At 36.4% G+C, this 17816-nt stretch overlaps 1 protein-coding gene across 2 annotated transcripts in view; it reads right to left on the minus strand.

Annotated features, from left to right (window-relative positions):
• Positions 1 to 4381: 4381 nt before the first annotated feature.
• TBC1D23 (TBC1 domain family member 23) overlaps positions 4382 to 17816 on the minus strand; it is a 65659-nt gene continuing 52224 nt past the window's right edge. The window contains exons 14-19 of one of the 2 annotated variants that reach the window (XM_007453200.1): positions 16523 to 16662; positions 14944 to 14988; positions 11288 to 11376; positions 8496 to 8631; positions 6838 to 7032; positions 4382 to 6030 (exon numbers count right to left, since the gene is read on the minus strand). In XM_007453200.1, coding sequence (XP_007453262.1) covers positions 5949 to 6030; positions 6838 to 7032; positions 8496 to 8631; positions 11288 to 11376; positions 14944 to 14988; positions 16523 to 16662 — 687 coding nt within the window. In that variant the 3' untranslated portion in view covers positions 4382 to 5948. The remainder of the gene's footprint in view (positions 6031 to 6837; positions 7033 to 8495; positions 8632 to 11287; positions 11377 to 14943; positions 14989 to 16522; positions 16663 to 17816) is intronic. The other variant, XM_007453201.1, reaches the window with a different exon arrangement.

Below are 17816 nucleotides of genomic sequence, written 5' to 3' on the forward strand. Positions count from 1 at the left end.
CGGTGCCGCAGCGTCCGAGGATCCGCCCCCGCCCCGCCCCGCCTCGCCTCCGGGTCCGCTGGCTCAGTGGAGAGGGTGTTCTTTCCAGCAAGCCTCAAACACGTATTAATCGCCCGCTGTTTATGTAACATCCTTGTAGTCAGGTCCTCGAAAGGCAAGGGACGACCAAAATCCGGGTGGTGCGCTAGTCAATGTTTAACAACCGGCCTCTTCGATTCTCAGCGAAAGAACTGAGCCTCTTGCTAGTTGCATCACCTCTGTGGCCAGGGGAAATACCAGAGGCTGATTGCCTTGGGCTATTTGAACAAGTCGCCTTGACGAGGATAGAATTATCTAGGTTAATTTAGGCACTCAAGACAACAGTGGGATTGGACTACAAGGCTGCTACTGATTGGGGAGGGGAAAAGAGAAACTGGGTTCAGATAGAATATCCTCAGCAACAATTCAGTCCTCTAATATGCTGAAATCTGCTAATAATGTTTCAGGATATTTGCATTTACTAGTCAGGATTGCTTTTTGTGTTTTGTGTGTTTGTGCTTTTGTCAGGCTTGGAGATCAAAGATCATAAGACGAATAAAGTTTGCTATTCTTAATGCTCTGGAATAAACTATATTGAAATGTATCTTAGTTTTTAAAAGGATACTATAAAAAACATTCTGGGGACAATTAGGGACATTTAAATATGAACTGGATATTTGATGCTTTAATGAATTTTGTGTGATAACTGTGATTATGCCAGACATTGTCTTCACTCTGAGGAGATGCATGCTGAAGTATTTAGGGGTGAAGTGTCAGAATGTCTGACTTGAAAATATGTGCTTATATAGAGATAAACCAAATATGGCAAAATGTTAATTATTAAATCTAGGAGGAGGATATATAGCTGTTCATGGTACTATTTTAAGACTTTTTAAAAGTTTAAATTTTAACTTTCATAATAAACTCAAGGGGAAATGCATAGCAATTATGGGTTTTTTGAAGCTTTAACAGACTATCTGGACCTGGCTTGGCAGCAGAAAGATCTTTAATAACCTTTTAAATTCTGCTATACTTATAGCCTTTTGAGGTTCCTTATTCAATATTAGCCTCTTACAATCTGTAAAAAAAAAAAAAAAAAAAAAAAGTGACCCTTCATTTAGACTTGGAAGTTTATTGGCATAAAGTTGTATCCAACAATGGTTCCAAACATGGCTGGACATGTTATTGGAACATCCAGGTAGAGATGCCCAGTAGGCAGTTGGACATAAACCTCAAGCTCAGATGCCCAGCCTGGAGACTGATTTAGGAGTCATCAGAAGTTTAGACCAAGATGGAGCTCTGAATGCAAATGACAACAACTCAAGTGGACTGTGAAAGGCACAGGCAGAAGAGGGGCCTGGGAAAGAGCCATCCAAGAGGCAGGAGAAGACCATCAAGCCCAAGAGCCAGTGGGTGCTGTGTTCCTTACATCCCACACAGGGAAACTGCCAACGTGGATTCTAGAGAAGAGGAAAGTAATAAAAATGAAAACTGTTTTTGAGCTTTCCCTTAGAACTTTCTGGGCATAATAGAAAAGCTAGATGCTGGGTTCCAGTTCTGGCTCTGCCACTTATTTTATGTTAACACCTAGGGCAAATCACCTCACTCTCAGGACCTTGTCATCATGTGTAATACAAAAGGATTTAGAGGCAGAAGGAGAGAGGCAGGTGAGCTGAGTTTGTGCAGCCCTTCCACCACTCCACTCCCTGCCCCTTCAACCGCAGCAGCTCTGCCTGCGTGTTTCCATATTCCCTTTCATCAGATATTTGAAAAGCAGCCGAAGAGTAAAATCACTACACTAGATGGATCTCTAAAACCTAGCTAAAATTCTGCTGGTGCTAACCATGTCTCACCGCTTTAATGTCCATGTCCCACCGCTTTAATGTCCATGTCCAGGCTGGTACTGATCAGATTTCCATTTTTACTCCAGAGGACCTATTCCAGCATCTCCAGCCATCTCTATTTACACGTCTTGATACCAGTTCAAACTCAACTGAAACTAAATTTATCCCCTGAAAGAGCTTCTCATCCGTACTTTCCTCTTCCACTCACAGGCACCACCCTTTATACTGTTTTCCAGTTCTCTCTGCTCCCCATCCCCTCCTCCCAAAAATCTAAGTCACTTCTGTGTCTTTCAAGTCTTTTACCCCCAACCTCTGGCTAGTGACAGGGTGCTTCTTACTCTCCTGAAGCACCCCTTGATTGCTGCCCCTTTTTCTGTCCCCACGACCACCATCCACAGCAAGGTCTTCCTCATTTTGCGGAGACTACTACAGGCAACTCGTAACTGGTCTCCTTTCTACCAGCATCTTACCCTCCAGTCAATCCTTCGTAGTATAAGGAAGTTAGTCTGGGGGAACATGAGTTCAATTTTGGGGGTGAGGTAGGTATACAAATGACTAAGAGAGATGAAGGACTGAAAATCAGGAGGAAGAATTGGAATCATCTGCACCAGAAAAAGAGCAGAAACTTTAACAGTGGATGAGATCCTAGAAGAATGTTTGATACTACAAAAAACAAAAGACTCAAACTTGGGAATTATCATATTGGGTTTAGAGCTTTGCACAGGGTGAGAGTCGAAGGAGAAGGGTGGTGTGTGTATGTAAATGTATGTATAACTGCTTCTAAATTTCTGACGTAATTGTCTACAAATCAGATGACCAGAGTTCAAAACTTTGCTTCATCACCGAAAGGCCATGTAACTTTGGGCAAGTTATTAGCAGCATAGGGATAGCAACTTAAAATACCTACATGGACTAGAAAGGTATCTATGGAGTGAAGCTGGTGACCTGAAGAGAGAAAAGTGAGCAGTGACCTACCTGATAGAGGCCCCTAGCTCTGGTCTACTGTTTCCAGACCCCAGCAAAGAAGTCAGGCATAGCCTATCAGTCATGAGCATGAACTCTGGAATTGGATGGTCTGGTTTTAAATCCTGGCTCTAACACTTATTTGCTATATATCTTAGAAATAGTTATCCTCTTTGTGCCTTTATTTCTTCATCCATAATATGGGGATAATATCACACATAGCCTAAGACTGTTGTGAGGATCACACTATGACCAACTGGGATTTACCCCAGGAATAGAAGGTTGGTTTAACATATGAAAACCAATTAATGGAATAAACCTTTAATAAAGGAGAAAAGCCACATGACTGTCTCCACAGATGCAAACAGCTTTTGACAAAAATCCAACACTGTTCATGATAAAAAATACTATCACAGGCAATGTTTGTGTACCCCTACAATTCATATGATGAAAGCCTAATCACTAGTGTGATTTGGAGACAAGGCCTTTGGGAGGTAATTAGGGTTAGATGAAACCATGAGTATGGGGCCCGCATCATGGGATTAGTGTTATTGTAGGAAGAAGAAAGAGGGAGAGAGCTCTCTTTGAGAGCATAGAGGAAAAGACATACAAAGACTCAGTGAGAAGGTGCCCATCTCCAAGTCAGGAAGAGAACTCTCTAGAACCTAACCATGCTGGCACCCTGATCTCGGACTTCAGCTTCCAGAACTGTGAGAAAATAAATTTGTTGTTCAGGCCACCCAGTCTATGGTATTTTGTTATGGCAGCCTGAGCCAAACTTTCAAATTTTAAATAGAACTGTCAACCTATGGCAGTTAGTTTAGTATGTTAGAATATCATGCTAAGGAGTTTTAACGGTCCTGTATGAAACATACCAGTGGCAAAATGGTTGAGTATATATCAGTAAAAATTTATCATCTCTACTAGAAAATGTTTTATTAATGGTGGACAAGTGACATCAAATATTACATAGGGGATTAATTTTACACCTTAATAAGCAATAATAATTCCCAGGGACTGGGGAGAGATGAGGGGTACTTTTTCTTTTCAATTTATTTGAGCCTTGTTTTTCTCATCTTGAAAATACAGAAAATACCAACCTCATAATGCTGCAACCCCTGCAATCCTTAAGGGTCCACGAGAGGTGGATATCCCAGAGTGAATTCTAGTTCTCTGGTTATCGGGACAGTGAAGGGAGGATAAGCTACATAAGTGCCTAATACAATCAATGAAACATCTTTCCATTTGATATTCATGACTAATAACTGGGCTATTCCAGATGAGAAAACTGAAGTTCAGATGAGTAGTTCAAGGGAGGAATTTACTACATGTAGAATGTAATGTAATTAGTTTTAAACTACCTCTTTCCTCCTCCCCATCTAGAGGAACAGAAATAGGAGTCTAATACTTTCAAAGCTAAAATCTGAACATTTAAATTCCACTGAAACGATAGCCCTCAATTTCCTAATTTTGTTGTATCCATAGAGATTTATAAATGCGGGGAAAGGGAGGAAGAGAGAGGGAGAGACACACGGTCCTTAAGAACAAAGTTTTGAGCAAACTGTACTGATTTATTTACAACTGTAATTTATAAAGAGTAACACAAATATCTTTACACTAATATTATGAAAGAAGTCCCATGGCTGAAATAGGCAAAAAATGAGACTTCAAGACATTTCTAAAAGGGGCACCAAAAGAAGGGAAAAAATGCAATACAACAGTTGTGGGGAGAGTTATAAATATCAAGTATTGCACCAGGTGCAATTTCATGCAAATGTCTTCAACCACTCAAACTTTATTATTTAGATATTAGAAGAAAATATCTTGAACTATGTTGCCTTTTTTTCACTTGATTTCCATTAAGTAAATTAAAATAACTGGCTGTAAACAGAATACATCTAAATATTTCTCCATCAACCCCTTAGAGACAATCCATTCCATTTTAGGACATAGCAGGTTGTGAGGATTTGCTACTTCCCAAACAGATTTTATAAGCAGTCATTCCATGGCCCCAAACGTGTTCCTGGATTTCTTTCACCAAATGTGTCTAATATGAACCTCAATGAATTAAACTGAGAAAGCTGCAAAATAAAGCAGACCACTTTTCAGTTTTGTCATATTAAGAGACTAAAAATCTTTTCAAACCACTGGAACTTTAGTAAGAGAACAAAAACCAAAGAAGAAAAAGAAATTTCAGAAAGTGATGATAAAAACTAGTTTAGACAGCTTTCTGATTATCTGGCTTTTTTTCAGGTGGATAATAGTGTGGTCACAGACATAATCTCACTGAGGATAAATCCATGTGTACTCAACACCTGTTCTGAAACATTCTAAATCAAATATTCCTCTGGTAATAAAGACCAATGACATTTTTAAAGATACAAGTCAGTCCCCCAAGTGTTAATTTTAATCTTAACATGCCTACCTACTTATTATAATGCTTTTAACTGCTCCTTAGAGAGACAATTAGGATGAAGTTTAGTATCTGAAGCATTAAGTGTTCAAACTATTAGCTAATGGTGCAAAGATGACTTAGAAACTGATGTTTCAACATTTCCCTAGCTGGTCTGCATTTGAGTTGGCTGGAATCTTCATCCATTGCATTAAAAAAGATTTCACTCTTTTTAAGAACAGAAACAGCAAGCTAATTTTTAATCTATGTAATACTTTTTAGTTTCTGATACTGCTCAGTGGGTAAACCTAAATGTAGCAATTAAAGGGGTCTCTTCAACGAATTCTACCTCTAATTTTCAGTGAAGACACTGCAAATATATGTGTATGGTTGTTTTTAAATCTAAACTGATGCATGTTCCCTTAAAACAGCTCTTCAAAACAGAACTGCATTCTGCACCCTTAGTTCATAAGGGCACAGGGTCAGTTACTTCAAAGTCATTTAATAACTGACGTTTATAAGAAATCATTTTACAAAACCAAAAATGCAAAAGAAAATTTAAAAAAAATTTAACTTTCTAGAGATTGATTATAATAATTTACACCTTCTTAGACTTGCTATTCAAGCACCCCCATAAGCAAATGAAAGTCTCTGGTTAGTATTCAGTCAGGAAAATATGTCCATATTTCTCTTGGTTGCCTTAATTTCTTTTGAAATAATTTTCTTTTATATTAACTTTCCAAAGCATCCAAAACTTTCATGATCTGTTGTTTTATGGCTTTGGTAGCATCTCCTGCATTTGGAATCAAATACCTGTGGGGGAAAATATATATATATTAATATAGAGCCTTCTGTTCAGGACTCAACTTAGATATCACTTCCAATGTCAAAGTAACCTACAAATCAAGCACAGATGCCCTCCTATGTACTCCCCATCATTTATTTCAACATATACTCAAAAGAGTTATTTTTAAAGAAAGAAAATCTAAATTCAAAAGCAAGGTGATTTTTCATATTGCATAGAGCAAGGTGGAATGAACTGGAGATCAGGAGTCAGGAGGGTTATATTTGGTTCTAACACAAGTGTGAAGATCTGGAAGTCATTCAACCCCTCTGGGCTTCACATTTTTACCTGTGAGATTAAAGATGGCTTAGCTTCGAGAGCAGTGTGGTCTATGCCTTGTGCTGGTCCATGAACTGTTTGTCACTGGCCCACAATGAGATAAGGAAGAACTTGTACCAGACTGTAAATTAACTACATCATCCAGCACACTGCTTACTTCGTTGATATGTTTTTAAAACAAGAATTTTTTGATGAAGGAAAATAAAAGCTCGTATTTAATTGCAAACCAGCATTTAATGTAGCACTGGTGTAGATTATTCCTAAATACCCTTCTGTCACAAAGTTTGTGAAATTAGCTACTGCACTTAATGAAATCATGTGCTAATGGCTAAACCATACATTACTACAAATTTGTAAGAAAAAAGATAGCGAGAATACTAATAAAAATGGTTCAAGTATACTGTTCCACCACCCACTCCCCAAAATAGAGAAACAAACCGTGTTTAACAATGAACTAATTCAGTAATTCAGATAACATCATCCTAAGAAAATCTTACCTTTCGATTGCCAAGATTTCTATTCCTGAAGTGCTGCTGTTTCCATACTTGAAGGTAATTAGCTCAGGATGTTTTTTTTTGGATGTTATTTTAACCACAGAATTTAGTGCTTGTCGAGACTGTATATAAGCCAATCCTTTCCGTGAAAGAATCTCCCTTAAACAGTACATATGTGTTGCAGTAACCAACAGATGACTTGAGAGGGACAAAAGCATTAAAAAAACAAAAAGAATTTAAAGAAATGTCATTTAAAACAACTATTACTTCAACAGCCCCAATTATAAAAAATGTTCAACTCCAGATGAAATTACTTGTGAGTTAAAAAGTGAAGGCAAAGGATCGTCTATAAACAAATAAGCTACCTAGTAACAGCTTTTAATTTTCCTTTAGTTGTATGCAAAATTAATGTTTTATTAACAGATAATCCTGTAACTGTTTAAGAGCAAAAATTATATTTAATATAATAAAAACTACAATACAATTAGAAATCATTAAAATAATAAACTTTTAGAATCTATTCTATATGGTATTTGAAATATACTACCTTTAAGACTTTTAACAGTAAACTATCCTCATTCAACATACCATAACATATACTTTATGTCAAAGACCACTAAGCAATACCTGGGCTGCCTTACATATATAATAATATTTTGTAACTGGATCCTACAGGCAAAATAGGGATAGAATTATTAATACACACACCCTGCTTTGTGTCTCAGCGCAGTTTTAGTATAGTGATAATACTCACACACTTTTATGAAATACAACAGGACAAACATCAGATATCCAGAATGTGGGACATTCTGCAGAACAGTTGGCCTAGACTCAAAAAGGATTCATTCATTCATCATGAAGAAAAGGGGGAAGTGTGGTGAGGGAAGCAGTATTGTTCTACACTGGGTGAGACTAAAGAGAGAGAACAGGCAAATGCAATGTGTGAAACAGGACTGGATCCTGGACCAGGAAGAAAAAAACAAAGACGATAAAAGATACTTTAGAGACACTGAAAAATCTGAGTGTGTTCTGTATGTTGAATGATGTTCATTAATTTTAAAGTTTTTAAAGATGTGATAGTGCTACTGGAGTTGTGGAGGAGACTGTTCATATTCTTTGGAGATTTATGCTGAAGCATTTAGGGGTAAAGTGTCATATCTATAAGCTTCTTCTGAATGGTTTGACAAAAAGAAAGTGTATGTGTATGTGTGTATGTATATACAAACATAGAGAGATGGGGTAGTGTGAAAAAAAGTTAAAAGCTGGTGAGCCTGAGAGAGGCTTATAAAAATATTCAATGTACTATGTCTTCAACTTTTCTGTTTAAATTTTTCAAAATAAAAAAATTACATTAGAAATATTTTTTAAAAATCAAGACATATAATACAAGTTGACAGAGGGAAATTATATTTCATTGTGTGTTTGTTTATTTTTCTTTTCTGCACTGCATGGCATGTGGGATCTTAGTTCCCTGACCAGGGATTGAACCCGTGCCCCCTGCAGTGGGAGCTCAGAGTCTTAACCACTGGACCGCCAGGGAAATCCCCAGGAAATTATATCTTATTGTACTTGGATACATAAAATTTCTTCTGCAGCTACCTTCTATATCATTACTTCCCTAAATTCAATTTTACTTCTGAAGAAGGTATTTTAAAAAGTACCTAGGAAATATGTGTCCACTTTCTTTCACTTCTTTACAAGGAAAATGATGCTTGACGTCTGGCTTGTTTATCCAAGTCTGAATGTTTACAACCTCTTTTCTATCATCATCTGACATTGAAGAACTGTCAATTTCATCTATAAAGAATTATAAGATGTTAAAAGTGGGCATCACCAACTTTAAAAATGATACATTTTTTAATAGCCTGAAAAAAATTTCAGCAGTATTTTAAACACACATGTTGGAAAAAAATAATTCTAACCCAGCTACTATATTTCCTTATGCCACTGGTACTACTATAAAAGCATTATTATGAAACATCACTGTATATGGTGTGAAAATATTGAGAATATACTTTTAAAATATTAAACTATGAGGAATTTCAACTTTTTTTTTTTGCGGTACGCGGGCCTCTCACTGTTGGGGCCTCTCCCATTGCAGAGCACAGGCTCCGGACGTGCACGCTCAGCGGCCAGGGCTCACGGGCCCAGCTGCTCCGCGGCATGTGGGATCCTGCCGGACCGGGGCAGAAACCCGTGTCCCCTGCATCGGCAGGCGGACTCTCAACCACTGCGCCACCAGGGAAGCCCTCAACTTTTTTGATTTATATAACATAACTCTAATCTATGACTAGTCTGTCAAGAGATGGCAGAATTGTCCAATAATAATATTAGCATCTATCTTGAGGGCAAAGATGGCAGAGTTCTTTTTCTCTTGCTGGCTTCTTTTTTTTTTTTTATTGAAATATAGTAGATTTACAAAATTATACTGGTTTTAGGTGTACAACATAGTGATCCAATATTTTTATAGATTGCACTCCATTTGCAGAGTTGCTGGTTTCTGATTTTAAGGAAAATAACAACAACAAAAAAATCCATGCTGGGATAGATAAATAAAAATCTATTTAGTGGGATTTTTTGTGAGAGAAATATAAGACATTCTAGTTATTTTGTTTTTCTAATTTAACAAAGGGGAATTACACTCCCTAGAGTTAATAACTGTAGATATTCTTCTCTTTGCTTTTTAAGAAATCAAAATATAAAAAGACATAATAAAAAAATGAAATTTCACATATCTATTCACCTCTAGCTTAAATAAAAAAGTGAAGCACTCATGTATTTCTGCCCAGTCACATCCCCCTTTCTTCCCCACTAAGAAACAGTGACTATGTGACTTTGGTGTCTCATCTTTACTTTTAACCCAACATGAATATTCTTAAATAATATACAGTAGCATTTTGCATTTTAAGTAAAATTTATATAAATAGTACACTGTTCAATTGTATTCTTCTGCAACTGCTATCCTACTCCCAATATTGTAAAATTTATCCATGTTGACACACATAGCTCTAGTTTTATTTTTCATTACTGTGCAACTTTCCAGAGTGTAAATATGTATGTGTATATATACATGTATTATATGTGAAATATACCATCATTTATTCATCCATTTCCCTATTCCCTTTGTTAATGGAATAACAAATATTTAGAGAGAGATAGAGATTGACAGGTAACAGGAAAATGGCAAAAGAGGGGGAGGAAAAAGGAGTAAAGGAAACAATTATAAATAGCACACAGAAGTGCATGAAACAGAAGATAAAGAATAGCTAGAGAAGGTGTTGGGGAAAAATCTGTATAGAAATAAAATACAATGTACTGACTATTTTACTATAATATAAAATAAAAGAAGAAGTATATTTTTGGATTTTATATACAGGAATATAAAAATTTTGTGTAGGAGAAAATAAAAATTCTGTGTATTTGCTTCAAAAAAAAGAAATAACATATAGAAAATTACATTTACCTCAATGTAGTTTTCAGGAAGTTGACTCTGTAATATCCATTAAAATGTCAAATGTGAGGCCCTCTAATCTGGCAATCTTACTGTTAAGAATTTACCCTCTGGATATACTTGCAAAAGTTAACCTAGATATATACATAAAGATAGCCACTGCTATTTGAAACAGAAATAAAACTGGAAAACTACCAGTGTCAATTGGGAGAAGAATGATTTAATTATGGTATGTTTGTATAATAGAAAGAGAAGAGAATGATTTAATTATGGTACATTTGTATAATAGAAAGAGAACTGTGAAGGTACACAGGCTGAGGTGGAAAATATGAAACACATATTACTAAGTGGAAAAAGCAAGATGAGATTTGGGAGTATTTTTTTCTTATTTTGTACTTTTACATATAACATATACTTTACATACCATACATATTTTAATATATTTTTTCTAACAATACACATTAATATTAATTATGATTACTTAAGCAGAGTAATCTGGGCAGTGGGATTATGAGCCAAAGTAATAAATTATTTTTTTAAATATAAAGAAAGACAATCACAGAGGATGACAAGCTTCCCTGGCATAATATCCCCATCTTGTGGCCCTTCAGGCTACTGCCTCCAGTTTCAAAAGGCTCTTTTCAGATGTCTCAATTCCCTCAATCTCCTGCCTGGGTGGATCAGGGGGATTTAAATCCAATCCCATGGATTTAAATACTATTTATACACTGATAATTCCCAGATTATCACCAGCTTAGACTTCTCTCCTCAGCTAAAGACTCCTATAATCAACCGCCTACTCAGCATTTCTATGGCATAATTTAAGATGTCCAAAACCAAACTCTTAATAGAAAAACCACAGACTCTCCAATCTCCTCTATAGAATTTCACTGTGTCTTTTTTTTTTTACTTAAGCAGTTGTTCAGCTACTCCCAGAATTATCCCTATAATCATTCTTGGTGCTTGAAGAAAGCAGTCTATAAATTAAGTGTATTGCCATACCTGTGTCGTATTCTTCTTCATCCCCAATGCTGAAAACAGGCTTTACACCACGGTAAGGCTTTCCCACTCTGTCACTGCTGCTCACATGCCTATATTCAAAGAATTTTAGGAGGGAAATCATCACTTAAGTTACCAAAGATTTTCACCAAGTATCGTTTGAATATTAAACAAAATACAAATGTTCTGTGCGCCCACCATGTACCACCCAGTTTCAGGACAGCTATGTTAAGGAAATTGAAACAAGATAAGGAAATTGTTAGCAAAAGTGGCATAAGGTCTTGAGTATGCGGAATGTTTTCAAAGCTGTAAAAGTTAAATTTTAAACAATTTTAATGTTCACATAAAACCAATGCATTGTGAAGTTCCTTAACCTCTCTGTGCTTCTGTGTCCTTATCTGTAAAATGGTGGTAACAATATCTACCCTTCCTGGTTACTGTGAAAATTAAATCAGTTAGGACTTCCCTGGTGGCACAGTGGTTAAGAATCTGCCTGCCAATGCCGGGGACACGGGTTCGAGCCCTGGTCCGGGAAGATCCCACATGCCGCGTAGCAACTAAGCCCATGCACCACAACTACTAAGCCTGCGCTCTAGAGCCCGCGAGCCACAACTACTGAAGCCCGCGAGCCTAGAGCCCATGCTCCGCAACGAGAAGGCCGCGCACCGCAATGAAATGTAGCCCCCACTCCACGCAACTAGAGAAAACCCGCGCACAGTGACGAAGACCCAACGCAGCCAAAAATAAATTAATAAAAAAATTAAATCAGTTAATATTTGGTAAAGCTCTTAGAACAATGCCTGGCATACAGCAAGTGCTACATACACATTTGTTAGACAAAATAGTTTACGAAACCAAATATTCAAATTCCAGTAGGAGTGCCTAATTCTCATATGGGTACAAATGTCTTAAGCTTTTTCCTCCCATTTTTTTTTTCACTACTGTTACTTTTGTTTCAACAGAAACTAAGATGCTACTTCTTTTACATAAATAAACCATGAAAATGAATTTGCCTTTCACTTTCAAGTGACAGAAACATAAACATGTAAACTCAAACTTAATAAGTTCTGCCGGAAGTATGACCTCTCTCTTTTTTAATATAAAAATCAATACCTCATTACTTTTCAGGTAACCTCAAACAAACCAATATGTAAACTTAAAATATTTCGACAAAATACCACATGTTTCTGGAGAAAGAGTATTGTATTATTTGTAGAATAAGGTTCAGCTAAGATAATCTATGATGAAGGAAAACTGTGGCTTTTTTTTCTTTGTCATGTATCAAGAGTTCAATGTGGAAAAAAATCAAGTTACGTGTCTTTACTTAGTCTTAGAATTCAATTTTTCCAGAAGACAGAGATCAAATCTGTATTTTAAATGATTTCTTAATACATATCATCAATAAAAATGAAGGCCTAATTTTGTTAAAATACGCTTAAATCTTTATTTCTCCCAAAACAACATTCCTCAACAGAAAACCAATGAGAGTTGAGTATATAACAGAATTATAAGTTAATCAATACACTGCTTTCAGTTTAAGTTATAAAATCATTTTTTATGTTAAAGCATATCTAATGTAAAATTATCCTATAAATTATCAAACTATGATCATTAAAGAAAATGAAAGATATAATTCAAATACCTATGAAACTCAGATTCAGCTTTCTTACAAAAGGCAAAGATAATATAGCTTTGTGTAACAATACTTTAGTGCCGTCTAGATTATAAAATTGTATGAGATTAAGTTATTGGTGCGCTCCTGATACTGAAGTATAAACTGTTATAACATAGAAAGTAACAAAGATAAATGTTTACAGTAAATACCTGAACCAGAATATAAGTGACATCCCAAAAAAAAAGCTGGACTCTTTTTAAAAAGCAGTATAGGGCATCCCTGGTGGCACAGTGGTTGAGAGCCCACCTGCCGATGCAGGGGACACGGGTTCATGCCCCGGTCCGGGAAGATCCCACATGCCGCGGAGCGGCTGGGCCCGTGAGCCATGGCTGCTGAGGCTGCGCATCCAGAGCCTGTGCTCCACAACGGGAGAGGCCACAACAGTGAGAGGCCCGCGTACCGCAAACAAAGAACACCTACAACTCAATAACAAAACAAAACCTGACTTAAAAATGAGCAAAGGGGGCTTCCCTGGTGGTGCAATGGTTGAGAGTCCGCCTGCCGATGCAGGGGACACGGGTTCATGCCCCGGTCTGGGAAGATCCCACATGCCGCAGAGCCGCTGGGCCCGTGAGCCACGGCCGCTGAGCCTGCGCGTCCGGAGCCTGTGCTGTGCAACGGGAGAGGCCACAACAGTGAGAGGCCCGCGTACCGCAAAAAAAATAATAAAAAATAAAATAAAATAAAAAGCAGTATATCTATGCTTTTTTAGCAGAAACAAAATCTACAAGAGTTTGACTAGATTTTAACCTGATTTACTGACCTCAAAAACCAACGCAATTTATTCTAACTTTTCACTAAACTCTATTTTCAAAATGGATATATCTGCCTGTGGACTAGAGAAGAAAATTTGAATGTTTAAAAAATTATTTGCATAAAACTTGGGAGTTAAAATTAGACTAATTCAATGGTCCTGTAACAAGAGAAAACAGAAAGATGATTCACAAACAGCTTATAATTTTAAAAGAAGCAATCTCCTTTAAAATTATAAAATTATAATAGAAGCTCTGTAACTGGCATTGGCCAACTCTTATCCGTAAGATGAAAGTAAACTATTGTTAAAAATGCTACTTCTAATTCACTGAAAATATTGAAGTGACCTGCTAAAAAAGTCAACTCCATTATTCTGAAGCTTAACTTACATTCAACGTATGATTACAATTTCTTTTTAAATGTTCATAGGGATTGCTATAATTGATATTCAAATTCAAATTGCAGAAAAATCATGAGTATAAAAACTGTAAAGCCATACAGTATAATGTTCTTTTGTTTATCCTAATTGAAGATCCAGTAGATTTCTAAACTTTAAACCTATGGAATCTAATGATAAGTACCCCGTTTTATTGCGGTCAGAGAAGAGATGGATTATATTTTAACATGTCCACCATGGCCTAATTTCTTTCAAGGAAAAGCAAAGGTAGAACCCTAGAACTATAGTTTGTTCACACCAATTTATATAATGTTAACTCACCAACTTAAATACATACATCTTATTAAGAAAAACCTAGCAATATTATAAAACTACATAGTGTACATGAAATAACAAAAAATTTGAACCACAAACTGTGCCTTTTCTCAGATGCTGTAATTTTCCCTACTGTTAGAGCACAAGACAGAAATAAATGATCTCCAAAGCTAATACCCTCCTAACTCTGAGACTACATATTTTCTTTGTTTCACCTTCCTCTGTCTCAAAATTAAAACTTCAGATTTTATGAAGTTGTTGGGTTTGAATGTACTTGATTTTCATCTGAGGAATGGGAGATATAAAGAAGAAGGCAAGGAAAAAAAATAAAATGATCGAGCAAAAAACCAAAAGGAAAACATATCAGCATCACACACTCCTAAAAGCAGAATGAGAAAAGTTTAGCACTTGAAACAGCTGCATGAAATTTTAGCCAAGACAACATGAGGCTTATAGACAGCATGAAGCATGCTAAAGGAAAAGGATGGTCCAGTAAAGCTGCTCTACTCATTGGCTTACCGCTCGGTACATGTTCTGTCTGGCCAAGGAAGATTGAAAGACATTCTATAGCAAATTGAGGCAGAGGACAGAACAATATGATTATTAAAAATGCAAAAGCTTTAAAACAAAAATATAGTATAATCAGTTTTTCTAACCCAGGGGGTATATTAAAAAAGAATGTTTTGATCATCCCAAGTACAAAGAAAAATGAAGAAAAGTCAGTTTCAAAGTGATTCTTTAACGAGGAGAAAATAGTCTTTTCAATTTAGAATTATCACTAGTTCATTTTAAAATAAATTTTAAGTGTTCATGCTACAAAATGTACCAATAATAGTACCCTAGGGCTTCCCTGGTGGCGCAGTGGTTGGGAGTCCGCCTGCCGATGCAGGGGACACAGGTTCGTGCCCCGGTTGGGGAAGATTCCACATGCCGCGGAGCGGCTGGGCCCGTGAGCCATGGCTGCTGAGCCTGCGCGTCTGGAGCCTGTGCTCCGCAGCGGGAGAGGCCACAACAGTGAGAGGCTCACGTACCGAAAAAAAAAAAAAATAGTACCCTAATTGAGAATGTACTAACTAAAAGTAATTTTAAAAATAAGGCTTTTGAAAGCAAACATAATTTTAATGAGCAAAAAAAACCCTTCAGCCTTGATAAAACACTTTAACATTAGTCCATTTGTAGACAAGGTACAATATTTTTGGATTAGTGAAAATAATCCATATCTTCTTTGCTATTTACTAAATGGGAAAAAAAATCTCCGTATGCATATGTACTTTATTTAATAAAGTGAAAAATAGTAAATGCCTTATATTTTCTTAAAATCAAATACTTCAACTTTCCTAGGGTGCTGCAAGTAAGACATGAGAGTGAAATTAAATACTATAACACATTTCCAAGATCAGGCTTGCTTCGAAACAAATTTCACGCTGGGATTATTAGGTTAGCTTTGAACTCTAAGAACAAGAAAGATCAATGAGACCAACATGTGGAGAAAAAAAAACATACTGTGCCCTCACAGTTCCAGTAAGAAACAATATAACAGACATTCTTAAACTTATCATTTGTTAGCTGGATACTTCATTTGTAATTGGGAAAATAGGGGTCACACATGCTGTGAACAAAATTCTATGAAGATCTGAATTCTTAAACTTTACAAAAACGGGTTTCTGCTTGATTTAGTATGTCCAAATTTTCTAGGTTTTAAATTCCTGAAGCGGAGAAAGAGATTCCTGCTATGAGATTACTGCACTTAGCAGATGATTCCCAACCATTTGACATGTGGGAAGCAGCTGCTATATGAAGTGTCATATACATAATAGCATTGGAGTAATTTTTTTCTAATGAATGGCGTGAAGGGGCAGAATTATTACTTGCCTCCTATTCTGAGCAGTGGGAGAAGAGAGAGTAATCTTTAAAGTAAAATTTTATAGCAATAAAGAACATATCTGTGATGACAATGAAAACTGGAATCATCTAATAAAAAAAAAGTAATTTACGATCCTTTTCTAGAGCACATTCTATTCAACTAACATTTACTGTTAAGATACTTTTCTATAGTTTTAATTACTCATCACAAATTCATACTGTATAAGCAACTCACCGGTCCACAGGAGTTGATGTATTCTCAATAAAACTGATAACTTTTTCCCTGACATTAACGGATTTTGTCTTCAAAGCAACAGTCATTTTATTTACTAGTGATTTCATTCCTCTATCATTTGAGCCATTAGAAGATTCACCCTGAAAAGAAGAAAAACAAACAACAACTTACTGATGGATTAACTGCTCTCCAAATGATTAGCAAGATACACTACTGCTAAAGGTTAACTAGATGCTATGTCCTGAACCCCCGACCATAAATTCATGTGTTACAAGTTCTAATCCCTAGGGTACCTCAGAAAGTGACTGAATGCGGAGATAGGGCCTTTAAAGAGTAAACTAAGGTAAAATGAGGTGGGCCCTAGCCAATATGACTGATACTCTTACAGGAAGAAGGGGATACACCAGGGATTCACATGCACAGAAAAAAGACCATGTACCAACATCACAGGAAGCTGGTATTCTGAAAGCCAAAGACAGAGGCCTTAGGAGAAATTAAACCTGCTAGACCTTTGATCCCAGACCTGTAGCCTCTGGAACTATGAGAAAATACATTAAGCCACCTAGTTGGTTGTATTTTGTTATGGCAGCCCCAGCAGACTGACAGACTGGGTGAAACCATTTTAGGAATGGAAGGTAGAAATGAAAAATAAGGATATGTATTACACACATAAATGTGTGAAGGCTGAAATTACCTTATTTATTCAATAAGAAATAAAGTTATTGACCTTTTCTTAACTCAGATTACTCTATAAAGATAAGCAAAATTATAATCAGAGTATCATTCATATAGCTAAATTTTTAAACATTTATCCCTTGTAAATTTTTGCTGTTTAAAACATTATTACTTAGGCCTTTAATTTCTCAAGAAAAGTCACTCTTATGTACCTAGTGTAATAGATGTGAGTATAATTCTTGAGTTGTATATAATTGCTCCTTTATACCCTACAGGGGAAGCTGGTAGTAGAATGTCAAAAGTTTTAAAATGTGCCTATCTTCTGCTTATTAATTCTTCTTCAGAATTTATGGGGAGGAAATAATCAGAAAATGCCCTAGGATTTAGGAACTATTTGGTGGAAAACTATACTGATACTAAAAAAAAAAAAAAAAAAAAAAAGCATTTAAAAATACTAGAAAATGCTCATATGTTCAATGAGAAAGCAGAAAATAAAACTGTATGTACACTCTGATCACTACTTTTAAAATAAAATACTAAAAAGAATATGCAGGGCCTCCCTGGTGGCGCAGTGGTTGAGAGTCCGCCTGCCGATGCAGGGGATACGGGTTCGTGCCCC

This window comes from Lipotes vexillifer, unplaced genomic scaffold (genome assembly GCF_000442215.2).
Source record: "Lipotes vexillifer unplaced genomic scaffold, Lipotes_vexillifer_v1.1 scaffold963, whole genome shotgun sequence".
Taxonomy (NCBI): Eukaryota; Metazoa; Chordata; class Mammalia; order Artiodactyla; family Lipotidae; genus Lipotes; species Lipotes vexillifer.